This window comes from Ovis aries, chromosome 13 (assembly GCF_016772045.2).
Source record: "Ovis aries strain OAR_USU_Benz2616 breed Rambouillet chromosome 13, ARS-UI_Ramb_v3.0, whole genome shotgun sequence".
Classification (NCBI taxonomy): Eukaryota; Metazoa; Chordata; class Mammalia; order Artiodactyla; family Bovidae; genus Ovis; species Ovis aries.
In genome coordinates, this window is record NC_056066.1 from 64,349,452 (window position 1) to 64,376,446 (window position 26,995).

Here is a 26,995-nt window from a genome sequence, read left to right on the forward strand (position 1 = left end):
TCACATAGCAAGCACTCACAAATATGAATTTCCCTCTTTCATCTACCTCATATCTCAGAGATTTTGCAGGAATCAAATGAAATAATGTATAATCCTTCACAAAATGTTTTCAAGCAAGCGTAAGACATTGTAATTATTTCTATCCTAAATCAAACTGTGAGAAGATCAAGAACACAAACGTCTTTTTATAAATTTTTACTTGGGAATGATTTTCAATTTACAGAAAAAGCTGTGTAGACAAAACATCTCTTCCGAAAGGTAAAGATTAAACTTATCTGGCCCTATTAATATTTATAAATGATTTATGCGAAATAATAAACAGAACTTCACATATGAAAAACATATTTTATTATGATCAAATATAACTTGAATAGATTTTAGCTACATTAGAGCCAGTAATCTAAATTCAAAGTTGGACCTGCTTTCCCAGTATGAAGTTTGACCTACTAAATCAGAAATTCTACTGGCAGGGCCCACCATTAACAAGGCTTCCGGGTGACTCTGATACACACTCCAGATTGAGAACTGACTGCCCTGGATGTCTCTGCACTCTTTCCAAGTCTCTTTACCTTCAGATGTCGGTCATACTTATCAACAACCGCAAGGCCACTTCCTTGAAGTCTCACCAAAACGGGACCTTTTAAATCCCATTGAAAAAGAATATATCCCAATCCCAGGGCAAGGCCTCCTTACTTAGGCAAGTACTAGGACAAAACAAGTGAGAATAAAACCCAGAAGTATACACACCGGGAACTTAATGGTGATTATCTCTGGGTGGTGGGATTATAGGTGATTTTTACTTTCTTCTTTGCACTTTTTCTGAACTTCCCAAATTTTCTACAGCTTACTCAATAAATACAGGCTATTTTAAAAAGCAGACTGAAGAAGAGGAATAACCCAGATGTCTAGTATCACCTGGAAGCCCTGAATGCAGCCCCTCCAACGCCCCTAACAGTTACCTTGAGGATGTTTTGGCATTCAACGAAGTCACTGTGGAGGTGGCTGGTCGCATACAGCTTAAGGAGCAGCTGAGGAATTCCACTCCATTTGGACTGTTTGTCCCTTTCCGTCAAAAAAGTTTCAGTGAACTGTAAGTCCAAAGGAAACAAAAAAAAAAGAGGAAACTATTACTGGTGAGGAAAGAACTACTAGAACATTCAGCAAAGGAGAGCAGCTGGCTCCCAAACCCACCCAGGACAAGTCAGTCAAAGGTCTTTCTAGAAACCTTCAGAAGTTCCCCAACAGCCTGTAAGGCCCAAGTCCAGCTCCTCGTTTATGATACACCCCCTTCCTATTCTATCACCGACTTTTCTCTCTTAACTTCTTCTTTGCCCAATGCACACTCCAGGCTCCAAATGTATGTGTTTTCTCTCTATGCTTTGCATGTGTTTATTCCCCCATACATGGCTCTGTATAGACATACAGGTATGCCACCTGTACGGGGAGAAAATAAACCTAAGGTGGGAGCAAGAGGGATAATTATTCACACACACACATATACAGGTTTCAACTGCATGGGTCCACTTACATGAGAAATTTTTTCAATAGTTAACATTACAGTACTACACAATCCATGGCTGGTTGAATCCACAGATGCAGGGGAACTGTGGGTACAGAGGGCTGACTCTTAAGTTTTACAATAATTTTGACTGTGAAGGGGCCCCTATGCCCCTGTGCTGTTCAAGGGTGGACTCTATGCCACAGAACATTTCTGGGCGTCTTTCCTACCTGGAAAGCTCCTCCTCCTCCCTGTCTCTTCTACCTAGAAAGTTCCTTCCCCTTCAAAATGCAAGCCAAAAAGACAGAAACTTTCCTTGACAGGACTTCCTCTCTCTCCTTTCTAAGAGGGTCTGGGACCTTATCTAACATTTATCATACGGTATCATAATTACTGGTTCATTTGTCCTAAACACCGCCCGCCGCTAGAGAGCAGGTGCCAGGCTGTGTTTACTGTGCACGCCTTCTTTCTCTCAAAGAACGCCAGGCACGGAGCAGGGGCTCAGGAAGCGTCTGAAGGCATGAGCAATAGCCTAGTCTAATGACAGGTTCATTAATCACGGCAATGTCTATTCTGGGGATATGGCATTATCGGTGCCAGAAGTGAATTATTTTCATGTAGACTTGTCCCTCAATTAGATCAAAAGCTCCCTGCAGCCTACAAAGGACATGCAGGTCTTCAGTAACTGCTTGGCCTATCCTAATACACATCAGTACTCTGATCTTGGACAAGTCCCATTCATTACTCTTCCTGAGCTTGTTTTCTTAGATTGTGAAAATAAAATAATTCAAGGGTCATGAAAGATAATGAAATGTTTCTGAGTATTTGTATTAGGGTGAACCATAGGAAATTACCATTTCTGTAGGTCTAAATGATTATCAGAAATGTTATATTCTTCAAGCAAACTCAAATTAAGGCAAACCCCGAAACAATGGGGAAAAAAAACACCTTTCCCTTCCTTGAAAGGAAAAAGACAGAAAACAACAATGGCTTCATGGGACTAGGCAAAAGCAGTGCTTATAAGTTTATAGCTATAAACATTTATATTAAAAAGCAGAGCAATTTCAGATTACCTTATCTTCCATCATGAGAAACTAGGGGAAAAATGGAGTAAACCCAACCCAAAGCAAGCATGAGGAAATTAAAAAGATCCTTGCAAAAATAAGTGATATAGAGAAAAAGAAAAATAACAGGAAAAAAATCAACAAAATCAAATTTGGTTCTTCGAAAAAACCAACAATATTGAAAACAGTTACACTGACTAACTTACATTGACTCAAATTACTATATATTCAGGAATGAAAGAGGAAACAACTACCAATTTTAAGGAGATAAAAAGGTTTACATGGAAATACTAGGAGCAACTATATGCCAACAAACTACATAAATTAGATGAAACGTACAAATTCTCAGAAGGACACAAATAACAGAAACTAACTTAAGAAGAAACAGAAAATCTGATATACCTAAAACAATTAAAGAGATCAAATTAGTGATTTAATACAAAAGGAAGAAAACGAGGGAAGGATGAAGGAAGGAAACGACCCATAAAGAAAAGCCCAAGTGCAGATGCTTCACTAGTAAATTCTACTGAACATTTAAACAGAAATTGGCAAATTCTTCACAAACTCTTCCACAAAACAGAAGGAACACTTCGCAACTCATTCTATGAGGCTAGTATTACCCTGATACCAAAACCAAAGACATTAAAAGAATACCTAGAAATAAACTTAATCAAGGAGGTGAAAGACCTATACTCTGAAAACTATAAAACAATGATGAAGAAAATTAAGGATGATAATAGAAATGGAAAGATATCCTGTGTGCTTGGATTAGAAAACTAGTTAAAATGTCCATACACTCAAAGCAATCTACAGATTTAATGCAATCCCTATCAAACTAGCCATGGCATTTTTCACAGAACTAGAACAAATTCCTAAAATGTATATGGAACCACAAAAGATCCAGAACTGCCACAACCATCCTGGAAAATAAAAAGAAGAACAAAGCTTGTGGTATCACGCTCCCTGATTCAGACTATACTACAAAACTACAGGAGCCAAAACTGCACAGTCCTGGCACATGGACGCAGACACACAGATCAACGGAAGGAAACAGAAAGCCCAGAAAGAAACCCACCACTTATGGTCAATTAATTTACAGCAAAACCAACAAGAATATACAACAGTGAAAAGGCAGCCTCTTTAATAAGCAGTGTTGGGAAAACTGTACAGCTGTATGTAAAACAATGAAATGCGTAACAACATTGCAAATCAACTATACTTCAATAAAATAAATTTTTTAAAAAAGAAATCTAAACATTTTTTCACACAGTATAAAAAATAAATTCAAAATAGGTTGAAGACCTAAATGTAAGACCAGAAACCATAACTCTTAGAAGAGAACAGAGGCAGAACACTCTCTGACATAAATCATTGCAGTATGTTTTTTGTATCTGTCTCCTCAGGCAAAAGAAACAAATACAAATAAATGGGACCTGATTAAACCTAAAAGCCTTTGCACAGCAAAGGAAGCCATCAACAAAATGAAAAGGCAGAACCTACTGAATGACAGAAAATACTTGCAAATGATATAAATAAGGGATTAATATCTAAAACATATACAGCTCACACAACTCAAATCAAAACTACAAAAAACTAATTAGCACAAATTAGCATAACATTATAAATCAACTATACTTCAACAGAAAAAATTGAGGAAAAAAATATAAACAACCCAATTTAAAAATAGGCATAAGACCCAAACGGACATTTTTTTCAAAGGAGACCAATACACACACTTAGAGCTAATAAGTGAGTTTGGCAAGCTTTCAGGATACAAAATGAATATATAAAAATCACCTGAATTTCTGTGCATCTGCAATGAACAATCCAAAAGTGAAAATAAGAAAGCAATCCCATTTGTAACAGCATCAAAAAGAATACTTATGAATAAATGTAACAAAATATAAGATCTATACAATAAAACACAAAACATCGTCGAAAGAAATTACAGAAGTAAAGAATGCCTAAATAAATGGAAAGCCATTCATGCTCAGAGATTGGAAGACTTAACATTTCTAATATGACAATATTCTCCATATTGATGAGATGGTTGGATGGCATAACTGACTCAATGGACCTGAGTCTGAATAAACTCCGGGAGTTGGTGATGGACAGGGAGGCCTGTTGTGCTGCAGTCTATGAGGTCCCAAGGAGTTGGCCACAACTGAGTGACTGAACCGAATCGATCAAAATTCCAGATGGCTTCACTGCAGAAACTGACACTACATTTAATAGCTACTCTCTATACATTCTTTGCAAGTATACAGAACATTTACAAAATGCACAGCTGCTGGGCCATGGGACAAATTTTAACACGTATCTAAATGAATCAAAACACAAACTATGTTCTCTGACTGCAGTGCAATCACTGTAAAATCTGTAACAGAAAGATAATTATAAAACCCTGATGTTCATAAATTAAAAAGTATACCTCTTAAAAATGCATAGGTCAAAGAAGAAATCCAAGGAGAAATTTGAAAGTATTCTGAAATAAATGACAATGAAAATACTACAGATCAAAATTTGTGGGGTCCAACTAAAGCTATGACTAGTGGCCAGGATAAACTTGATACCAAAACCTGGTGAAAGGAAAATTATAGGCCATTCTCATTCATAAACACAGAAGGAAAAAAAGCCTAATAAGAAAATTAGGACTCAAATTTAGCAATCTATAAAAAGGATGAAGTTTTGAATCAGAAATTCAGATTTGGTTTAATATTTGAAAAGTTTACTCAGTGTAATTCATCATATTAATAACACAAAGGTAAACAATTATATTAACATCTCAATGCAGAAATAGCATTTTGATAGAATTCAACACAGAAATTCAGAAAAGAAATGAACTAATAAGAGTATCTACAGAAAATATTCAACAAACATCATACTTAATGGTTAAGTGTTTAAGGCTCTCCCTCTTAAATCAGTAACATGCCACTTCATTCACTGTAAAGGAACATCCCAAACAGCAGTTAGGTAAGAAAAAAAAGTTGTAAGATAGGAAGGGATAAAATAAAAGCTTCATTTGCAGATACACTTGCAGATGACTGTACACATACACAATCCAAAATAATCTAAAGTATTAAAATACAGGAGCAGTATAAACGCTGCAGCAATACAAAAACCAATCCTGTTTTTATATTACAGCTACAGCTAGAAAACATGGCTTTAAAAATGCTATTTACAATACCACCAAATCATATCAAATGCCAAGGAATGAATCTAACAAAGAACACTACATAGAAAACTGTAAAATAGCATCAAGAGAGATTAAGGAAGATTATATCAGAAAAAAAGAGATGTAAGGGAAGGAGAGAATGAGTGTGCAGTATTGAATAGACTGAAAGCAATCCCAATCAAAATCCTGTTGTAAAAATGTACATACTCATTCAAAAATGTATATGGAAATGGCAAAGGACCAAGAAGAGCCAAGGAATTCTTGAAGAAAAGCAGGAGAAGCTACTCTTCTGACTCAATGTTCTATAACCAAAATCAACACATAAAATTACAGAAAATAAGACAATGTGATATTAGCATAAGGGTAAATGGACAAATCAGAGCAACAGAACAGACATGAAACAGACGTGAAAACAAACATTCCAGAGCACTGGAGGGACAAAAAAGACTCTCCAATAAATAACTGGTTAACTTGATCTCTCTATGGAAAAGCTCACACCACACCCAAAATAAATTCCTAGAACATGTATTTCAATGGCAAAGGCAAAACAGTAAAGCTTCTAGAAGACAAGCAGAGTATCTTCATGACCTTAGAGCAGGTAAAGATTTACTAAATAGAATACAAAAACCATAAGGGAAAACAGTGGTATTAAAATTCAGCACTTCTGTTTACCAAAAGATCTTTTGTGAGACTAAAAAGCCAAGCCACCAAATAAGAGACAATATCTGCCAAATATAACTACAAAGGGCTCATATCCAGCAAATAAAAAGAACTTTATTTTAAATGAAAAACCCCACCAGAAAAATATGTAAAAGATTTAGACAGGTAATCCACAAGACAGAAAGTCCAAATGGCCGATGAACTCCTGAAAAGATGCTTAACTTCACTAGTCATGAGGGAAACACAAACTCAAATCACAAGACGCCACTTCTCACACACTAGAATGACTAAAATTAAAAAGACTGGCAACACCACAGGTGAGTCAGAACATGGAACAGGAGCTCACATATACTGCTGGTGGGACTGTAAATTAGTACAACCATTTAGGAAACTGTTTAGCTGCTAATGCTAAACCTATGTACATCCTATAACCTAGCAATTCTATGTTTAAGTATACACCCCCAAGAAATTGCACAGATACGCTTAAAGAGAGAAGTACAAGAATGTTCACATAAACATTATTCAAAACCACCCAAAACTGGAAAGATCCCAAATACTCAACAAAATTACAAGGAATTAACTGGGGTTTAATACTATATAGCAATGAAAATGAATGAACTACTGGAGAAGGGAATGGCAAACCACTGCAGTATTCTTGCCTTGAGAACCCCATGAACAGTATGAAAAGGCAAAATGATAGGATAGTGAAAGAGGAACTCCCCAGGTTGGCAGATGCCCAGTATGCTACTGGAGGTCAGTGGAGAAATAACTCCAGAGATGGCATCACCGACTTGATGGACATGAGTTTGGGTGAACTCCGGGAGCTGGTGATGGACAGGGAGGCCTGGCGTGCTGCGATTCACAGGGTCGCAAAGAGTCAGACACGACTAAGCGACTGAACTGAACTGAACTGTGGTTTAATACTATACAGCAATGACAATGAATGAACTACAGCTTTACCTGTCATCACAGATGAATTTCACAATGTAGGCTGAAAGAAAGCAGAAGGCAGACATAGTACATACTGTTTGATTCTATGTATGTATGTATGCATGCGCGTGCTCAGGCGTGTCCAACTCTTTGCAACCCCATGGACTATAGCCTACCAGGCTCCTCTGTCCATGGGATTTTCCAGGCAAGAATACTGGAGTGGGTTGTCATTTCCTCCACCAGGGAATCTTCCCAACCCAGGGATGGAACCCGCGTTTCCTGGACTGGCAGGCAGAGTCTCTACCACTGTGTCACCTGGGAAGCCCTGATGCTATTTGTATAAAAACTAGTATGACTAAATGCAAAGTTAGAAGTTAGACTAGCGATTGCATTTGAGGGGAAGAAGAGTAGAGAGAGAGGTTAGTAAGGAGTACAGAGGTGATGCAGTATTTGCTACACAGTAGATAATTTTGAGCTGTTCATTTATCTTTGTGCATTTCAACACAGAAAGTTTTGTAAATGCCTAAAATAATCTTATGTACTGATTATGGAAGGATCTCTAGAATACGTGTGTAAGCAAAAAAAGCTAGAAGCACATAGTATGTATACATACTACACAATAGTATGTATAGTACAGTATCACCTGTGTAAGGAAGACCATAGCGACATATTTGCTTTCCTAAGCTTAGATAGAGGGATCCACCAGAAATCAATAACCAGAGTTGCATCTGGGAGTAGAACTGGAGGGAGATAGCAGAGGTGGCAGCAGGCCATTTTTAAGGCAGACTGACTTTCCTCCCTTTTGTACATGTGTATATGCTACTCAAAACAAATGTTACCTCCGGCAGGGAGGGACTGACATGAAAGGGGCATTAAATATATTAATAACTTCTCAAATTTGGCCATGGGTACATGTTTACTGTGGCAACACACTGGTATTACTTATTACAGCTTTTTAAAGGTCAAATATTTAACAATAAACTTAAAAAAAAAAGCCAACTATACACACAATGGCACACTGTGGATGTCCAATAAATGTTAGTTACGTTCCCCACCCTAATCCCAAATATCTAAACTTATCTCCCACTGATCTCCCACAGGAGCACTTCACTTTCTCTTCTGTCTTCTAATGGCCAGTTATAGGGACTTTCTCAATGGTGTTCCTGAGAAATATCTATGCTACTGTTAAAAGTCTACTGATTCTTCAGAACCAACTCACATCTCACTTATTCTATGAAGTTCTCATAGAACTTCAACCATAGCCCAAACTTCAAAGCAACCATAGCCCAAACTTCAAAGGAGAGAAAATGTCTTTTAAAAATAGGAAGATCCTAAGAGAACACTCAGTGAAATCGTTTTGCAGAGGGGTTAGTCAGGTGATAGACATGACTTCATTATAGTTGTTACATGTTTTAATGTACATCTACCAAAGTGTACCCACAATGAATGAGAAAACTTTCATCAATGCATATTATAGCTAAAATTACAGAAGACAAGCTCTTAGGAGGTAAGGAGTGGGAATATAGGTCATGCACAAAGGATGGGGAATGAGAACAGAACCTTTCAACAGTTACACCAAGTGCTTAAAGATAATGGAATAATATGCCATTAAAACTTTAAGGGAAAATAACTTCTAACTTAGAATTATATACCCAGCTAAACTAAATACTCAAGTATAAGAAAAAAAGGACATTTTCAGACATACAAACTTAAAAGAAAGTTACCTCCCATGTTTGCTTTCTTAGGTGGCTACTAGAGAATGTACTCCAAGAAAAAGGAACACAGAATTCAGAAAACAGAGATCCAAAACATGAGAAAAAGAAATAAAATGTCCTGAATTTGGTGAAGAGAAACCCCCCAAATTCAGCTATACAGCTATTCTAGCAAGTAATTAGTCCAAGCTGAAGCAGGCCAGAGGGTTCCAAGAAGAATTTCTTTTTAAAAGAAAAAAGTAGGAGTTTTAGAACTTGGTAGTAAATTGTAATAAAAAGTAAAGCAAATTTTATAAGGATGATTACAGTGAAAGAAACCAGACTCAAAAGTCTACATATGGAATGATTCCATTTCTGTGACAGTCAGTAAAACAGCATGATAGGATAGACAACAGATGAGCAGTTGCCAAGGGATGGTGGTGGGGAAGGGTAGACTACTACAGGGGAACTTTCTGAATCTTAACTACAGAGGTGGTCACACAACTATGTGTGTTTGTCAAAACTTACAGAACTATACACTGAAAGGGTGAATTCTACTATACCGAGGTCTCAATTTAAAAAGTAGGGGAAGAAAGGGGAGCTTTTAACTAAGAAAAACACATTATACAGAATATAATTGTTGCATACTATATGGCTCTGCCGTAAACAATTATATCTTATCACTATCATCATAAAGAAAATACCAACGGCCAAAACTGACATAACCACATTAGGAGAATCACAGAGACCAAACATGTGGCACAGGGTGCTGTGAATTAAACCCTAATCCTCTACAAGAGGAAGAGAATAGATAACCTTTAAAACTGTACAGTCAAGTATTAGCCTTATGTCATTTAGAATACTGGCTTTCCTGTTTCGTGGACTCTTCGCCTGCAAAAGAAAACAGCCACAGTGTGGGCAGGGACTGCCTGGGGAGAGTGGAACTTGGGGTGAAGAGTGGGTGCACTGCGGTTATTTTTTACAAGGTTTGTGATACCCAGAGATTCTCCAAATCACATTCAAAATACTCAACTTCACATGGAATTTCTTTTACTACTACCAGTTTGTCTTACAAGGCATTTACTCTCATTTAAAAATAATCATCTGGATTTTGTTTTCCTTGTGAACATCTGAGTAGTATGATGAAAAGAGCCACCATCCAGGCATCTTCAAAGCTGAATTTTTGGCAGGTGTTGTATGGGTTTTTTCTCTTGGAGTACTTGTGGTTTGACAGTTTATAGGAGTGATAATCTCTTACATCATGCTGCCTAAGCTGTCAACCTATTTAGTAAATGTGACACTTCCAGACATTTACAGTTTTTGTTGACTTATTTTTGTCTTTAGTGCTTTTCTTTTTAAATAAATGTTGAACTCCATAAACATAAAATGTATATTTTATTTGTTCAGTTCTAAGTGTAAGATATCAAATGCCTCGAAATAAATTAAGTGCAAGTAAATAGCCTTCTTCAAGATTAATGAAGATTAAATACCTTTAATTAATGAAGATAAAAGACATTGTTAGATTATTCTGGTAATATTAACCAATGAATGCTTGCATCCATTTTAATGGGATCTGTTATGTTTTAATATAATTAAAAGTGAATTTTATGGTTTGTGAATATAAAAAGCTGTTTAAATATTATCCATATTTTTAAAAGAATTTATCCTACTGGGGGGTTTTCAATATCAAATTATTCTTGACAGGCAAAGAAGACAGTATTTGATTTGAACCTCTAGGTTTTAAATGTTAATGCTTAGAACAAGGCTGAAAGAGGCAGTACCAATTGAAAATTTTTTTTTAAAAAAAGAGGGGGTCAATACATATGAGGTAAATAACACTCAGGTAGAATTTAAATATACCAATAATTACGAAGGAAGTGATGACTGGAATTTGGGAAACAAACAGGATGCCATAACCCAGCCTATCATTAGATTTCCAAACTGAAGTGGTATCTCTACGTGTGGTGGGTCATGACCTGTTGAGTTGCCTTGCCTAGTCTACCCCTTTCCCACAATTCCCACTGACCATGGAGGGTCCTGTGCACCCCAGGGAAGGAAACTGGATTTGATACCAACTGCCATGGGATGCCACTGGAGGGTTTTAGGCAAGGGATTATAAGACCTGACTTGTTTTGGGGATCAAATGTGCTGATAAATCTGGACAGGCTCTGTAAACACTAAAGCATCATACCAGCGTATTTTATTACCCCGACAGAGGGCAAACTGAAAGGGGGAGATGAGAATAAGGCACACTAAAATCCCAATAGGACAGGCCCACTTTAAATCATTCAGCCCGGAGTCTTCTCCCAGGCTCCTCTTAAGCTCCATTTGGGACCTGAGGAAGATCAGATTTGGTGGGCTGTATTTGCCATATTAAGTTTTTGAGGTGCCCATTAGATGTCTGTGGAGATGCTGAGAAAGTATTTGGATATATCCAACTGGAACTAAAGGGGGGAACCAAGATGGAAATACAGATTTAGGATCTATCAGAATATAGTTTTGCTAAAAACAATACTTGCTAATCTTTATAGCATGCCTACTATATTTTAGACACTACTTTAAGTGCTTTACATGTATAAATGCTCTTGGTCCTTACCACAGCCTTACCAAGCTAGAACCCATGATTATCTCTATTTTATAAATGAAGAAACTGAGGCAAAAAGAAATTAAACTACTTGTTCAAAGACACACAGCAAGTATGCACCAGAGCTGGGATTCAAATCTAAGTAATCTGACTCCAGAACTCTTTAAAGCCATGGGACTGTGTGGGATATACCAAGAAACAGCACTGAGAAAGACAAAGCCCTCAGATACAGTATTTCAAGTCAAACAATTTCCTGAGTCCTGAGGATCAAATGACTGGTGCTGTTTCAGGCTCTGCAGACACATAAAAAAATAAAACACAGTCTTTCAAGAGGCCCAGTCTCAGATCTATGAGCTGATGACAACGATTTACTGAGCACCTACTATATGCCCTATACTGGGCAAGCTTTTTAGATACATTATTCTACTAACTTCTCCCCCAACAGCACTAAGAAGATGTTACCACTGCCATTTTAGAAAGAATGAAACTGAGGTTAAGAGAGGTTATATAATATAACCTACCAATAAATGACAGAACTAGGCTTCAATACAGGTCCATCTTACTTCAAAATCTGGTTTTTCCCAAGGAGTTCCTGTTACATGCTACAACACGGATGAACCTTGAAGACATTGTACTAAGTTAAATAAGCCAGGCACAAAAAGACAAACAATGCATGATTCCACTTATATGAGGTATTTAAAATAATCAAATTCATGGAAACAGAAAGTAGTAGAATGGTGGTTACCAGGGGCTGTGAGAAGGGGAAAAGAGTAGTTTAATGGCTCAAGTTTCAGATTTACAAGATGAAAAAATTCTGGAGATCTGCTTCACAACAATGTGACTACTTACTGACTGCACACTTAAAAATGAATGAGTTGGTAAACTTTACATTATGTGTTTAAAACGCAAAGAAGAAAATTTTAACCTGGTCTTTCCAAGTATTCCACAGGCCATAAGAGAATATACTCACTGTGTCATGGAAATACCTGTGAGGAAATCATTCACTCTGCAATGTGGGGGGAGGAAAAAGAGTGAAACAAGGACGAGATCAAAGAAAGCTACTAAGAAGGGACACATATGAAAGATGAAGATCCCCACTTGATCCTCACTATAGTTTTGGAAAGGAACCTCAGCCTCAACTTCTGATATAGCTCCCACACCTGTCTGTATACAACTTGATTACCATACTAATGGTCATAATTAATGTGGTAATCAATTATTACCACAGACTATAAATGGGGCTCAAGAACATTCCAGCACCTTCTATCCGATGAGTTCCTCCAGTCTCCTTCCACTCCAAGCCATCCAGCATTGGGTACAAATATGTGTAAAGAACTTAATTCTCTTTCATTCATTGAGTTAAAGAACTTTGGTGGTTCTCTATTGCTCTCAGAACACAGAAGATTATCAAGAAGAGTGCTTGGGAGCAAATTGCCTAATCTTTCTGAGCCTAAGTTTCTTCATCTGTGTTAAGAGATGAGTCCTGACACTTGATTCAAAAGACTTGAGAATGAAATAAAGACACAGTATAACTTGCACAATGCTTGATCCAAAGTATGTACTCAGTAAAGGTGAGTTGAGTTCCCTTTCTGCCCACTCCTACCTACTCAGGTCAGTAAGAGTCTTTGGGTTAAAGGACAGAGCAAGTATTTCCAGGATCTTAAGGCAGATAGAGAAGAATGCAAAGGGAAAAAAGTTGCTCATCTATGGTTATCTTATGGCAAGGAAAATACTGCTCACCCAGAACTGCTTCTTCATCTGTAACCCTATACAAACACACACACACACATATATGTGTATATATATATATATGTCCTTTTAACCATATAATATTAAAATGGCTCAAAACTAAGTTACTATGAAAAATCTCACTCTCATTCTCTCCCTCATCTACCCAATTCCCACTCCACCAACCACTTTATTAGTTTCCTGTACATACTTAAAAGTTTCTTTATGCAAAAGCTGTCCTTAAGTTAAGCTAATGTTTTACAGGAGTGTTTACAAGGTAACTTCTGGGAACAAGGTGAGGGGGAAGGGGAGGAGCAAGCAACCTTGGTCTTACTCATCCTGATTTACTCTAAAGCAGTGTCCTTCATTCATTAAAAAAAAAAAAAAAACTAATCATATAATAGCCACGTAGAGTAAGCTAGATAACAAGTACTGCATTAGTATTAACTGATTACTCTTCAGCTTTTTACTATGCACCAGAAATGCATTTAACGCTTTACACAATTGTCTTTGATCCTCACAACACCTTAACAGGTTGGTTACTAATTATCATCTTCATTTTACAAATGAGGAAACTGAGGCACAGAAAGGTAAACTTGCCCAATCAAGAGACAGCAGGGTTCTGAATCCAGGCCTGACTCCTGGAACCCTAGCTGTTAACCATGACGCTTTACACACGCAACACAGATACAGTCCCTGCACCCGTTGGAGCTCAGCCGAATGTAAGATACAGGCGAGAAAAAGAGAAGACAACAAAGAAATATGTAATTAGAGACTAAGAAAGTGATGTGAACCAAATGAATTCTGGGCTGTAACTGAATAACAATGGGGACCTACTTTAGAAGCGGGGGAGGGGTTATGTCAAGGAAAGGCCTCCGAGAGAATGACATTTATGATGACCTGGGAACCGTTTGGTGGCTGCAATGATGACCCACCGCCCAGTTCAACGCGGAGAAACTCGTGGCCCGTAGAGGCTAAAGCAAACTCGCCCAGGGTCCCCCAGACGTGCAGACGTGGCGCAAGGAAGGGAGGATCCAGGAGCTGGGCCCAGGACTCGTACACGCCATCAGTGCCCGATGCAGCCCAGCCCGGCTCGGTCCCTAACCCGGGGCCTCTAGCCCGCCGCTGCCCACTGCCCCGCCGCGGCTGACAGCGTCGGGACAGCCTTCAGAGAGGCCCAGCGACCGGCCAAGAGGGGTCAGGCCCGTACTGCGGCGGCCTGGAAAGGCCTCTTCCCCGGCCCCCCGCCAGCTCCCGCCCGGTCCACCCCGCCCCGCCCCTCCGGGCCGGCTTCATACCTGCACGGCCCGGGCCAGGCCCCGGCCGGTCAGCTGGCCCTGCCGCAGCTGCAGCAGAATGTTACCCGGCCGCGGCCGGCCGCCCCATCCGCCCCAAGCCGCCACCGTTGCCGCCGCCCGTCGCCCTCGGCCGGCCCCAGACCCAGCAGCCGCCGGCGCCGCCGCCATGTCTCCTCGTCCTACAAACAGGAAGCAAGCGGCCCCGGGGCCGCGGAGATTTCTACGGGGCGGCAGAGGGGTCGCCGCAGCGCCCCCAGTGGGCCGACGGCGGAGGCGCAGGCCGCGTGGCAGGGGCTGTGCGTGCCGCGGGGGCTGCTGGGAAATGTAGTCTTGCTCCCAAGCGGGCAGATGAGAGAGAGGCGTTTCTTGCGCCACTTGTCCTTTGGGCCCCTCGGTCCAGCATTTCACTGAGGTCCCTCCAGGTCGAAGACAAGTCCCTGCGTGCGCAGTCTCCCATTTCTTGCCAATTTGGGGAGGTTAGAGTCAAATGACTAGGAAAAGGTCTTGGGTTCCAGACCAGGAATCAGGCCGCCTGTTCTGATTCCCACCTGCTTCTTTCTGCTGAGACTCGCCACGGACCTCCCCGAGCCTCATTTTCCCGAGTTCATTCAATCGGTAGTTCCTGGGAGCCTATTCAGCCAATACATAGTTCCTTGGAGCCAGCTCTGCGCCCAGCACCGAGCGGTCCCTGGAAAAGCAGTGGTGAGCAGAGAAGATAACTAGGTCCCTGTTTTGGAATGCGAGTTACAGGGGAAGACAGCACATCCCTACTCAGACGCACAGTAGGGTAAGTTGTGTAACTTGGTAGGTTGCTGTGAAGTTAAATGAAATAAGGGAAGGGGAAATGGTTGGTAAATTGTGACATCATATTCACTGTCAGAGGAAACCTGACCTGATTTCTCCCCACCAGGATGTTCTTACTCTACTCTGAGCCCAAATAATCATGCTTTGGGCAAACTTCTGTGGTAGGATCGTGGCGTCTCCTTTTCTTTTTTCGTTCTGGGAGGGGGTCTTGTATTAATAACATAAATGAAAGAGGAATGCTGGGTGTGGTGCAATAAGGAATGGTAGAGATTGTAACTCATAATTTATTGCCCAAACCAGAACATTTTTGAGAATGAAAGAGTGCTATTAATTACAACAGGACAGTAAGCATATAAAGCGGCTGTTTCTGGTAACCTGGGATTGTGGTCATCATCCTCATTCCCATCTGCAGGGAGTGGGCTCTACTCGCCTCCAGCAGGTTGTTGCTGAATTGTCTGGTTTTTTCCAGAAAGGCCAAAAGTCTGAATTTTTATGTGAAATTACCCAATTTTGAAAACCCCATGGGCCAAATAAAACCCTATTTGTGACCCCTGAAACAAGGAGATCAAGATCAGATTCAGGTATGCATGGAAACTTAACATGTGGTAAGGGAGACATTTCAAATCAATGGGGAAAGAAAAAAAAAAAAAAGTTAGGTGTTGAACTTTACACCAAAAGCTAAAATGAATCTCAGACATACTAAAAGCTGTATGTAACAAAATCAAAGTACAGTTTTAAAGCTGGATTGTGCTAATGGTTATACAACCATAAGTTGGCTACAAATCATTAGACTCAAAGTGGGTGAGTTTTATTGTATGTAAATTATACCTCATAAACTTATGAAATGTAAATTATATATGTTAAAAATCAAAGTATAAAAACAGTAGAAGTGAATCTATGGGACTACTTTTATGATTTGGGGGTATGAAAGTTCTTCTCAATCATATAGCCCAGAAGTCATGAAGAGGAAAAGATTGACAAGTTTGACCGTAACAATATTAAAGCCTTCTGTATAAGACACTGTAGTGTTAGTTGCTCGTTCATGTCCAACTCTTTTCGACCCTTTGGACTGTAGCCTGCCAGGCTCCTCTGTCCATGGGATTCTCCAGGCAAGCATACTGGAGTGGGTTGCCATTTCCTTCTCCAGGGGATCTTCCCACCCTGGGGATTGAGCTTAGGTTTCTCACATTGCAGACAGATTCTTTACTGTCTGAGCCACCAGGGAAGCCCCATAAGACAGCAGGCTGCTGCTGATAAGTTGCTTCAGTCGTGTCCAACTCTGTGCGACCCCATAGATGGCAGCCCACCAGGCTCCGCCGTCCCTGGGATTCTCCAAGCAAGAATGCTGGAGTGGGTTGCCATTTCCTTCTCCAGTGCATGAAAGTGAAAGGTGAAAGTGAAGTCACTCGGTCGTGTCCAACTCTTCGCGATCCCATGGACTGCAGCCCACCAGGCTCCCCTGTCCATGGGATTCTCCAGGCAAGAGTACTGGAGAGGGTTGCCATTGCCTTCTCCGTAAGACAGCATAAACAACCATAAAAGGTAAGGGAATATTTTGGGAAACAGTCAGTATCCAGAATGTGTGAGAAACTTACAGTGTGCTCTCAGCCAAAACTTCTCATCCCCTGGAAGCTTTCTTAATGGCTTGCTTTCTCATGTACTCCAGGTTTCTATTCAAGGAGAGACCTTCCCTACCATCCATATAAAAACAGCCCTCGCACTCCTTACTTACGCTCTCCATCTTATTACCTGCTTTGTTTGACCTAACATGGTTTTTCACTTTCTGCACCCCTCCCCCTGCCTAGAGGATAATTCGGGTCTTTGCTCATTGCTGCATTTATATCCCCAGCACATAGAACTTGATACATAGTAGGTGATCAAATATGTTTATTGGCTCAGTAAATTAATGAACAGATGCATTCTTCAGTTCAGTTCAGTCGCTCAGTCATGTCTGACTCTTTGCGATCCCATGAACCGCAGCACACCAGGCCTCAGGCCTCCCTGTCCATCATGAACTCCCAGAGTCCGCCCAAACCCATGTCCATTGAGTTGGTGATGCCATCCAACCATCTTATCCTCTGTCATTCCCTTCTCCTCCTGCCTTCAATCTTTCCCAGCATCAGGGTCTTTTCCAGTGAGTCAGCTCTTCACATCAGGTGGCCAAAGTATTGGAGCTTCAGCTTCAACATCAGTCCTTCCAGTGAAAACCCAGGACTGATCTCCTTTAGGATGAACTGGTTGGGTCTCCTTGCAGTCCAAGCGACTCTCAAGAGTCTTCTCCAACATCACAGTTCAAAAGCATCAATTCTTCAGCACTCAGCTTTCTTTATAGTCCAACTCTCACATCCATACATGACCACAGGAAAAACCATAGCCTTAACTAGGTGGACCTTTGTTGGCAAAGTAATGTCTCTGTTTTTCAATATGCTATCTAGGTTGGTCATAACTTTCCTTTCAAGCAGTAAGCGTCTTTTAATTTCATGGCTGCAATCACCATCTGCAGTGATTTTGGAGCCCAGAAAAATAAAGTCAGCCATTTTTTCCACTGTTTCCCCATCTATTTGCCATGAAGTGATAGGACCGGATGCCATGATCTTCGTTTTCTTAATGTTGAGCTTTAAGCCAACTTTTTCACTCTCCTCTTTCAATTTTATCAAGAGGCTTTTTAGTTCCTCTTCACTTTCTGCCATAAGGGTGGTGTCATCTGCATATCTGAGGTTATTGATATTTCTCCCAGCAATCTTGATTCCAGCTTGTGCTTCCTCTAGCCCAGCTTTTCTCATGATGTACTCTGCATATAAGTTAAATAAGTAGGATGACAATATACAGCCTTGACGCACTCCTTTTCCTATCTGGAACCAGTCTGTTGTTCCATGCCCAGTTCTAACTGTTGCTTTCTGACTTATTGGCTCAGTAAATTAATGAACAGATGCGTTAACACCTACAAAAATCAAGGAAAACCAAACAACCCAATAGGTATGGTGGACTAGACTGTCTCATCTTTGTCACAACTGGGAGACAGGATCCTGACAGATCTTACAGTTCAAATGGCCCTTCAGGTTTCCCTTGGCACTCATCATGCTGAAGGCAAGTCTTCCCATCTCAGCTGTGACCCAACCACAAATGTCACTGTCCGTTCCTAAATTTGTACGTTCCTCAACCCAGCCTGGCCCAGGCATTCCCCAAATCTGTCTATTCACTGAGTCAAAAATGATCACTTCAAGTTCAGTCCCAAGGTCACTACCAACTAGGAAATAAGTTTTCAGAAAGTGAAAGTGAAGTCACTCAGTCATGTCCAACTCTTTGAGAACCCCATGAACTGTAGCCTACCAGGCTCCTTAGTCCGTGGAAATTTTCCAGTGAAGAGTACTGGAGTGTGCTGTTATTTCCTCCTCCAGGGGAATCTTCCCAGCCCAGGGATTGAATCCCCAGGTTTTCAGAAGCCTCTGGGTAAAGGCACTCCCACTTCATCTCTTTTCTGCCAGTCTTTTCCATAGAAACCAGATGAGTGTCTTTCACCACCAGAGGGCGTAGGACCCCTCCCAAAAGAGCCCAGTTGATGTCAATTGGGATCACGGTTAGAAAAACTGAAGCTTCTTAATAGGCTAATTTCCACACCCCACATTAATCCCAAATGGTTTAACCAAACATGCTGATACTACTCAGAGACTATCACTTCTTGTAAATGAGTTACTCAACTGGGCAGATGGATTTTCTGGGGCAATTTTTAAAATTTTTCAACATAGAAAAGTCATTTTAATCAAAGCAACTGGCACAGTTATATTCAGACCATAGAAACAGCTGTTCATATATCGTCCTTTGCTGTTATTTCCAACGATTATATTTTACACATTACATTTCTAATGTACAACTTTTCAAGGATTTGTTTCAAAAATGTTTATTGGGTACGGTTTCACTTGCCAGGCGCTCGGGATACAGTGCTAAATAAAAGAAACAAAATCTCTGCCCTCATGGAGCTTATATGCTTATGTAAGACCCACCCTTTTCTTTTTCGGCGGGCAGGGGGTGGGAATTTACCATTGGCCAAGCAGTTTATTTGCAATGTTTTATTTTCCCTCCAGTTTTTTGGGGGAAATTTTCAAATCTTCAGAAAAGTTGAAAGAATAATACTATGAATACTCAGATATTCTTGCTTAAACTCATCAATTGTTTACATTATTTTATCTTTATTTTTCTCTATCTGCATATATATATATACACATACATATACACATCAAATTTGTTCCCAAACCATTTGAAAGTAAATTACAGATATCATGATACTATACCTCAATACTTTAGCATATTATTTCCCAAGAATATGGACCTGCTTCTAATAACTATGACACCATCACATCACCATCACATTAAAGAAATTTAATGTTATATAATATCACCTTCCATTCAATTGTCTGCAGTTGCCCCCAAGATGTCCTACAGGGTCTTCCTCCCACCACCCCCCCCAACAGGATTCAATCAAGGATCATGCCTTGTTTTTGAATATCATATCTCTTTAGTGTCTTTTAATGTCTAAGAGTCCTCTCATCTGTTCTGTCTTCATGACACTGACAGTTTTTAAGGGTCTGGGCCAATTTTGCTGAATGCCCTACTATCTGGATTTCTTGATTAGATTAGGGTTCAGATTTTCTAGCAAGAATACTATATAGTTGATGGTATCTTTCCCACTGGTTCACATCAGGATGAAATAATATAAATTTATCCCATTGTTAATGATGCCAAGGTTGATCTCTTGGCCTAAGTGGTATTTGCCAAGTGTCTTATTGGAAAGGTACATTTTTCCTTTTGTAATTAATAAGTAATATGTGGCCTCAAGACTGAAGCTATCTTGTTCCCCCCACCAACTTGTTGTTTTAATTGCTAAGTCGTGTCTGACTCTTTTGAGACCCCGTGGATTGTAGCCTGCCAGGCTCCTCTGTCTATGGGATTTCCCAGGCAAGAATACTGGAGTGGGTTGCCATTTTCTTCCCCAGGGGATCTTTGCAACCTAGAGATCGAACCTACATCTCCTGCATTGGCAGGTGGATTCTTTACCACTGAGCCACCTGGGAAGCCCAACCTTTTCCCTAGGATGATAGTAATTAACCTTTCCTCTGTTGTCAAAGGGGCTTCCCTTGTGGCTCAGCTGGTAAAGAATCTGCCTGCAATGCAGGAGACCTGGGTTCCATCCCTGCCTGGGTTGGGAAGATAAGGAAATGGCAACCCACTCCATTATTCTTGCTTGGAGAGTTCCATGGACAGGGGAGCCTGGTGGGCTGCAGTCCATGGGGTTGCAAAGAGTCAGACACAACTGAGCGAGTAACACACACATAACACACACACCCCTGATTCCCATCATTCTTCCAAAGAGTCTGACACAACTGAGTAACACACTCCACCCTGATTCCCACCATTCTTCCACATCCCCTTCATGTTCCAGGCAGACTCGGATCCTTAGAGACCTCCTGGGTGAGAAGACCCAACTCCTGCAAAGCCCACATTTTCTTTAAGACTAAGTGCCTATTCTTTGCGGAACTCTGGAAGCATTTCTGGTCAGACTCTCACAACCTAACCCTTGCTCACCAACATTTTTAGTTTTGTTCTATACTTAGTTCTCGTGGTTTCTTTCAACTTCCTGGTAGACTGCATCTGACAGAAGGATAAAGTAACAAGATTACTTCCCCTCCTCCTAACATACATATAGTTCAAAAGACATTCAAAACCTTATTTCCTGCAATTGTATAATTATCCCTTTTTGAAACTCCTTTTTGGAAAGAATCAAAAAAAAAAAAAAAAAAGAGGTCTCTTTTGAAAAGAAAGAAAAAAATCTAAGTAAAAGCCACTGCCTCTGAGTCTTTCCCATAATTCTTGGGAACTTCTTGACAGGCGACAAATTTGACTTCTCTGGTGAATTCGAGTCTCAAAAACAGGCCAAAGTCCTTGAGTGAAACGATGAATAGTGGATGATTAATACCATTTTTTTATTCTTAAAAAAATTTTTTTTAACTTGGAATAATTTTAGATTTACTAAAGAGTTGCAAGAATAATACTAACAGTTCCCTTACACCCATATCTCATCTTTCTCCAATATTTATATCTTACATAACCATCCTTTTTCTGTTTTTTAAAGCTTCAGTACAAGGAAAAGAAGTCCCAGATTGACTATTGTGCTGCAATCCTAGAAAGCAATCAAATCAAATTAGAAGAACCCCTAAGAAGAAAACAGAACAGATTCCCACCAGGAATTAGTGTCAAAAATTGAGATTCTTCAGCATTCAGAAACTCGTAAGAGGATATAATTACAATTTTATGCCTAGACATTTGAAAATTTAGATGAAATAAAATTTCTAGGAAAAAAATCTATACCAAAATGGACACAAGAAGTAATGGAAAATTGGAATAATCCCATAACTATTAAAGAAATTGAATCTATAATTTAAAAACCTCCCCCCCCCCCTACACACACATACATACACACACACACACAAATTCAGTCCCAAATGACTATGAAATCTACCAACCTTTTCAGGAAGAAATAATACCAGTCATATATAATTTCTTCCAAAAGCCAGATAAAGAAGTAATATTCCCCGACTGTTATTGTGAAGCCAGCATAACATTAATACCAACAATAAGAGATAAGGGGCAATGAAAAGCTCTAATTTTATTTCATTTAATTTGAGCTGCTTTCATTAATAAGGTTTCATCGATTTCTTACAACAATGATGGGGACATCAAATACCCTGATTCTGAAACGTGAGCTTACATCAGAATCACCTGGCCAAGTTGAGCATACAAAGTTGCTTCAGTTGTGTCCACTTCTTTGTGACCCTATGGACTGTAGCCCGCCAGGCTCTTCTGTCTATGGGATTCTCCAGGCAAGAATACTGGAGTGGGTTGCCGTTTCTTCCTCCAAAGGATCTTCCCAAATCAGGGATCAAACTCGTGTCTCTTCAGTTCAGTTCAGTTCAGTTCAGTCACTCAGTCATGTCCGACTCTTTGTGACCCCATGAATCGCAGCACGCCAGGCCTCCCTGTTCATTACCATCTCCCGGAGTTCACTCAGACTCATGTCCATCGAGTCCATGATGCCATCCAGCCACCTCATCCTCGGTCATCCCTTTCTCCTACTGCCCCCAATCCCTCCCAGCATCAGAGTCTTTTCCAATGAGTCAACTCTTCGCATGAGGTGGCCAAAGTACTGGAGTTTCAGCTTTAGCATCATTCCCTCCAAAGAAATCCCAGGGCTGATCTCCTTCAGAATGGACTGGTTGGATCTCCTTGCAGTCCAAGGGACTCTCAAGAGTCTTCTCCAACACCACAGTTCAAAAGCATCAATTCTTCGGCACTCAGCCTTCTTCACAGTCCAACTCTCACATCCATACATGACCACAGGAAAAACCATAGCCTAGACTAGATGGACCTTAGTCGGCAAAGTAATGTCTCTGCTTTTGAATATGCTATCTAGGTTGGTCATAACTTTCCTTCCAAGGAGTAAGCGTCTTTTAATTTCATGGCTGCAGTCACCATCTGCGGTGATTTTGGACCCCGAAAAAATAAAGTCTGACACTGTTTCCACTGTTTCCCCATCTATTTCCCAAGTAAGATGGTAGGTGTTGCAAGAGGGCATCAGAGGGCAGACACACTGAAATCATACTCACAGAAAACTAGTCAATCTAATCACACTAGGACCACAGCCTTGTCTAACTCAATGAAACCAAGCCATGCCCGCAGGGCAACCCAAGACAGGCGGGTCATGGTGGAGAGGTCTGACAGAACCTGGTCCACTGGAGAAGGGAATGGCAAACCACTTCAGTATTCTTGCCTTGAGAACCCCACGAACAGCATGAAAAGGCAAAATGATAGGATACCAAAGAGGAACTCCCCAGGTCATTAGGTGCCCAATATGCTACTGGAGATCAGTGGAGAAGTAACTCCAGAAAGAATGAAGGGATGGAGCCAAAACAAAAACAATACCCAGTTGTGCATGTGACTGGTGATAGAAGCAAGATCCAATGCTGTAACGAGCAATATTGCATAGGAACCTGGAATGTCAGGTCCATGAATCAAGGCAAATTGGAAGTTGTCAAACAAGAGATGGCAAGGGTGAACGTTGACATTCTAGGAATCAGCGAACTAAAATGGACTGGAATGGGTGAATTTAACTCAGATGACCATTATATCTACTACTGCAGGCAGGAATCCCTCAGAAGAAATGGAGTAGCCATCATGGTCAACAAGAGTCCAAAATGCAGTACTTGGATGCAATCTCAAAAACGACAGAATGATCTCTGTTCGTCTCCAAGGCAAACCATTCAATATCACAGTTATCCAAGTCTATGCTCCAACCAGTAATGCTGAAGAAGCTGAAGTTGAACGGTTTTATGAAGGCCTACAAGACCTTTTAGAACTAACACCCCCAAAAGATGTCCTTTTCATTATAGGGGACTGGAATGCAAAAGTAGGAAGCCAAGAAACACCTGGAGTAACAGGCAAATTTGGCCTTGGAATGCAGAATGAAGCAGGGCAATGACTAATAGAGTTTTGCCAAGAAAACGCACTGGTCATAGCAAACACCCTCTTCCAACAACATAAGAGAAGACTCTACACATGGACATCACCAGATGGTCAACACCGAAATCAGATTGATTATATTCTTTGCAGCCAAAGATGGAGAAGCTGTATATAGTCAACAAAAACAAGACCAGGAGCTGACTGTGGCTCAGATCATGAACTCCTTATTACCAAATTCAGACTAAAATTGAAGAAAGTAGGGAAAACCGCTAGACCATTCAGGTATGACCGAAATCGCGTCTCTTACCTCTCCTGTATTGGTAGGCAGATTCTTTACCACTAGCGCCACCTGGGAATCAGCTGGAAGGCTTGTTAAAACACATACTGCTGGCCCTCCCTTTTCTGAATCAGAAGTTCTGGGGTGGAGCCCATGGGTTTACGTTTTTAACAAGTTCTCTGGTGATGCTGCTGCTTCTGCACCAGGGGCCACACTTGAAAACCATGGAACCAGTGGCATGTATTAGGTTGGTACAGAAGTAATTGCAGTTTCGGACCGTGAATTTTAAATCATTATAACGAGGATCAGCTTCAATGTTTGCTGTCAGTTGGTCGTTCTCAATTTCCAACGATTGGCCACTATGCGCCTCAGCTTTAAGGCTCTTGTCTCCTTTGCAAAACTTCTTGAACCACCATTGCACTGTACATTTGTTAGCAGTTTCTGGGCCGAATCCATTGTTGATGTAGCTAGTTGTCTCCACTGCTTTATGACCCATTTTGAACTCGAATAAAAAAGGTTGCTCAAATTTGCTTTTTGTCTTAACATCATTTCTATAGTCCAAAATAAATATAACATAAACTGCAAGTAATGTCATTAGCAAAAAAACAGAAAGTGAGAAATGCAATTAAAATGATGTATAACATAACCACATTTAAGAATGTATTCTAATACCAAACAGCAAAGTTCAACAGTGCAAAACCGCAATTACTTTTGCACCAACCTAATATATTGAAATTTTGCTTGCCATTGCAGTAATATCATTTGAAATGCTTGGATAGGCTTGAAATGTTGGACTGGGTTTCCTAAGAACTTTCTAATTTAATTCACTAAGAATGTTAAAAAAATATGTCAGTCAAATAGGCCAACATTGTTATTCCAAAAAAACAACTTTGAAAAGATTTTCCAAATGAGATTGTTTTTTGGCTAGAAAAATAGGAATTTTATTCTTGTATTCTTGTAATGGACTTCAGACTTTCCATTATGACTACCAACTAACTCTGATATGATAAAATAAGTGGTAGGTCACCTCTAATCCCTGAAGAATTTTTTTCCAAAAATTGGCTATTCTGTTGACTTCCTTTAATAAAATGAACAACTTCCACTGTTTCTGCCAAACATACACATGAATTTCAGCAAAATTTGTTTTCCAAAGATTTACAACCTGTAAGACTATGCCAAATAACATCGTTTTCAGATGCTGCTAACATTTTAAAAATGCCTTTGTCATATTTTAATTCTTCCAGACTAATTTATATTGACCAAAATTGCACTTGTCAATTTTGTAAACATTTTAAATCCAGTTTTGTGTGAAGAGAATAACTAAATACATAACAAGACCCTCCTTAAAATGGCCTTACCACTCATCTCAGGCATAAACTAAGCATTATACAATACCCAACTTGTCTTTCTCAAGTTAGATCACAAAATCAATACCATAATTAACACTACTTTCAAAATTCTGCAAAGATTCAAGGAGAAATCATATTATTGCTAAGATGTATGTTTATTGATTTACCATAAAAACAGTACACCACAAAAAATATACCAGAAGACTAAAAACCTTTAGCACAGGGAAGGAAACCGTCAATAAAACAAAAAGGCTACCTACTGAGTGGGAGAAGGTATTTGCAAATTTCATATCCAATAAGAGGTTAATATCCAAAAGAGACAAAGAATTCATACAACTTAACATCAAAAACAAAACAAAACCTAAGTAACCCAATTTAAAAATGGGCAGAGGATCCAAATAGGTGTTTTTCATACAGATGGCCAACAGGCACATGAAAAGATGCTCAACATCACTGACCAACAGGGAAACGCAAATCAAAACCACAATGAGATATCACCTCTCACCTGTCAGACGGCTATTATCAAAAAGACAACAGATAACAAACGTAGGTGAGGATGTGGAGAAAAGAGAACCCTTTTGCACTACTGGTGGAAATGTGAATTGATGCAGCCACTGTGGAAAACAGTACAGAGACTCCTCAAAAAAGTTAAAAATGGAACTACTATACAATTCAGTGGTTTCACCCCTGGGTATTTATCCAAAGAAAATAAAAACACTAATTAAAAAAGATATGCACTCCTGTGGTCACTGTAGCATTATTTACAACAGCCAAGATATGGAAGCAACCCAAGTGCCTATCAATAGCTGAATGGATAGAGTATGTGGTATAAATATATATTACCCAGCCACAAAAAAGAATGACATATTGCCATTTGTGACAACTTGGATGAACCTAGAAGGTATATGCTAAGTGAAGTAAGTCAGAGAAAGAAAAATGCTCTATGATTTTACTTATATGTGGAATCTAAAAACCGAAACAAAGCAACATAACAAAACAGACACAGTGAGATACAGAGAACAACCAGGTGGCTGCAGAGGGGAAGGGAGTCAGGGGTCGGCGAGGAAAGAGATCAAAGCGATTAAGAGTTCCAGAATTCAAGTTACAAAAGAAATGAGTCAAGGGTATGAAAGGTCCAGTGTGGGGAATACAGTCAATAATTATGGGGACTTCCCTAGCAGTCCAGTGGTTAAGACCTTGTGCTTCAAATGCAGGAGACGTGGGTTCAATCCCTGGTCCAGGAACTAAGAGCCTGCATGCCGTGCAGCAAGGCCAAAATAAGTTTTTTAATAAAATAAATAGTTATGTAATGTCTTTTACAGGGACAGACTGTAACTAGACTTATTGAGGTGACCATTTTGCAATGTCTAAAAATATCGAATTACTATGTTGTGTAACAGGAACTAACACAGTGTACACAGGTCAG

At 40.0% G+C, this 26,995-nt stretch overlaps 1 protein-coding gene and 1 long non-coding RNA gene across 4 annotated transcripts in view; one reads left to right on the forward strand and one right to left on the reverse strand.

Annotated features, from left to right (window-relative positions):
- Positions 1-14,822, reverse strand: part of TRPC4AP (transient receptor potential cation channel subfamily C member 4 associated protein) — a 70,324-nt gene extending 55,502 nt beyond the window's left edge. For both annotated transcript variants that reach the window (XM_004014517.5, XM_004014516.5), the window contains exons 1-2: positions 14,629-14,822; positions 960-1,088 (exon numbers count right to left, since the gene is read on the reverse strand). In XM_004014517.5, the coding sequence (XP_004014566.4) occupies positions 960-1,088; positions 14,629-14,796 (297 nt within the window). In that variant the 5' untranslated portion in view covers positions 14,797-14,822. The remainder of the gene's footprint in view (positions 1-959; positions 1,089-14,628) is intronic.
- A 132-nt stretch (positions 14,823-14,954) lies between these two features.
- LOC121816212 (uncharacterized) lies at positions 14,955-24,746 on the forward strand. 2 transcript variants are annotated; one of them, XR_009596102.1, is made up of 3 exons: positions 14,955-15,415; positions 16,728-16,974; positions 21,560-24,746. It is a non-coding gene; the product is annotated as an uncharacterized LOC121816212 (long non-coding RNA). The 2 variants fall into 2 exon arrangements; XR_006055686.2 differs by lacking the exon at positions 16,728-16,974.
- The last annotated feature ends 2,249 nt before the right edge of the window (positions 24,747-26,995 follow it).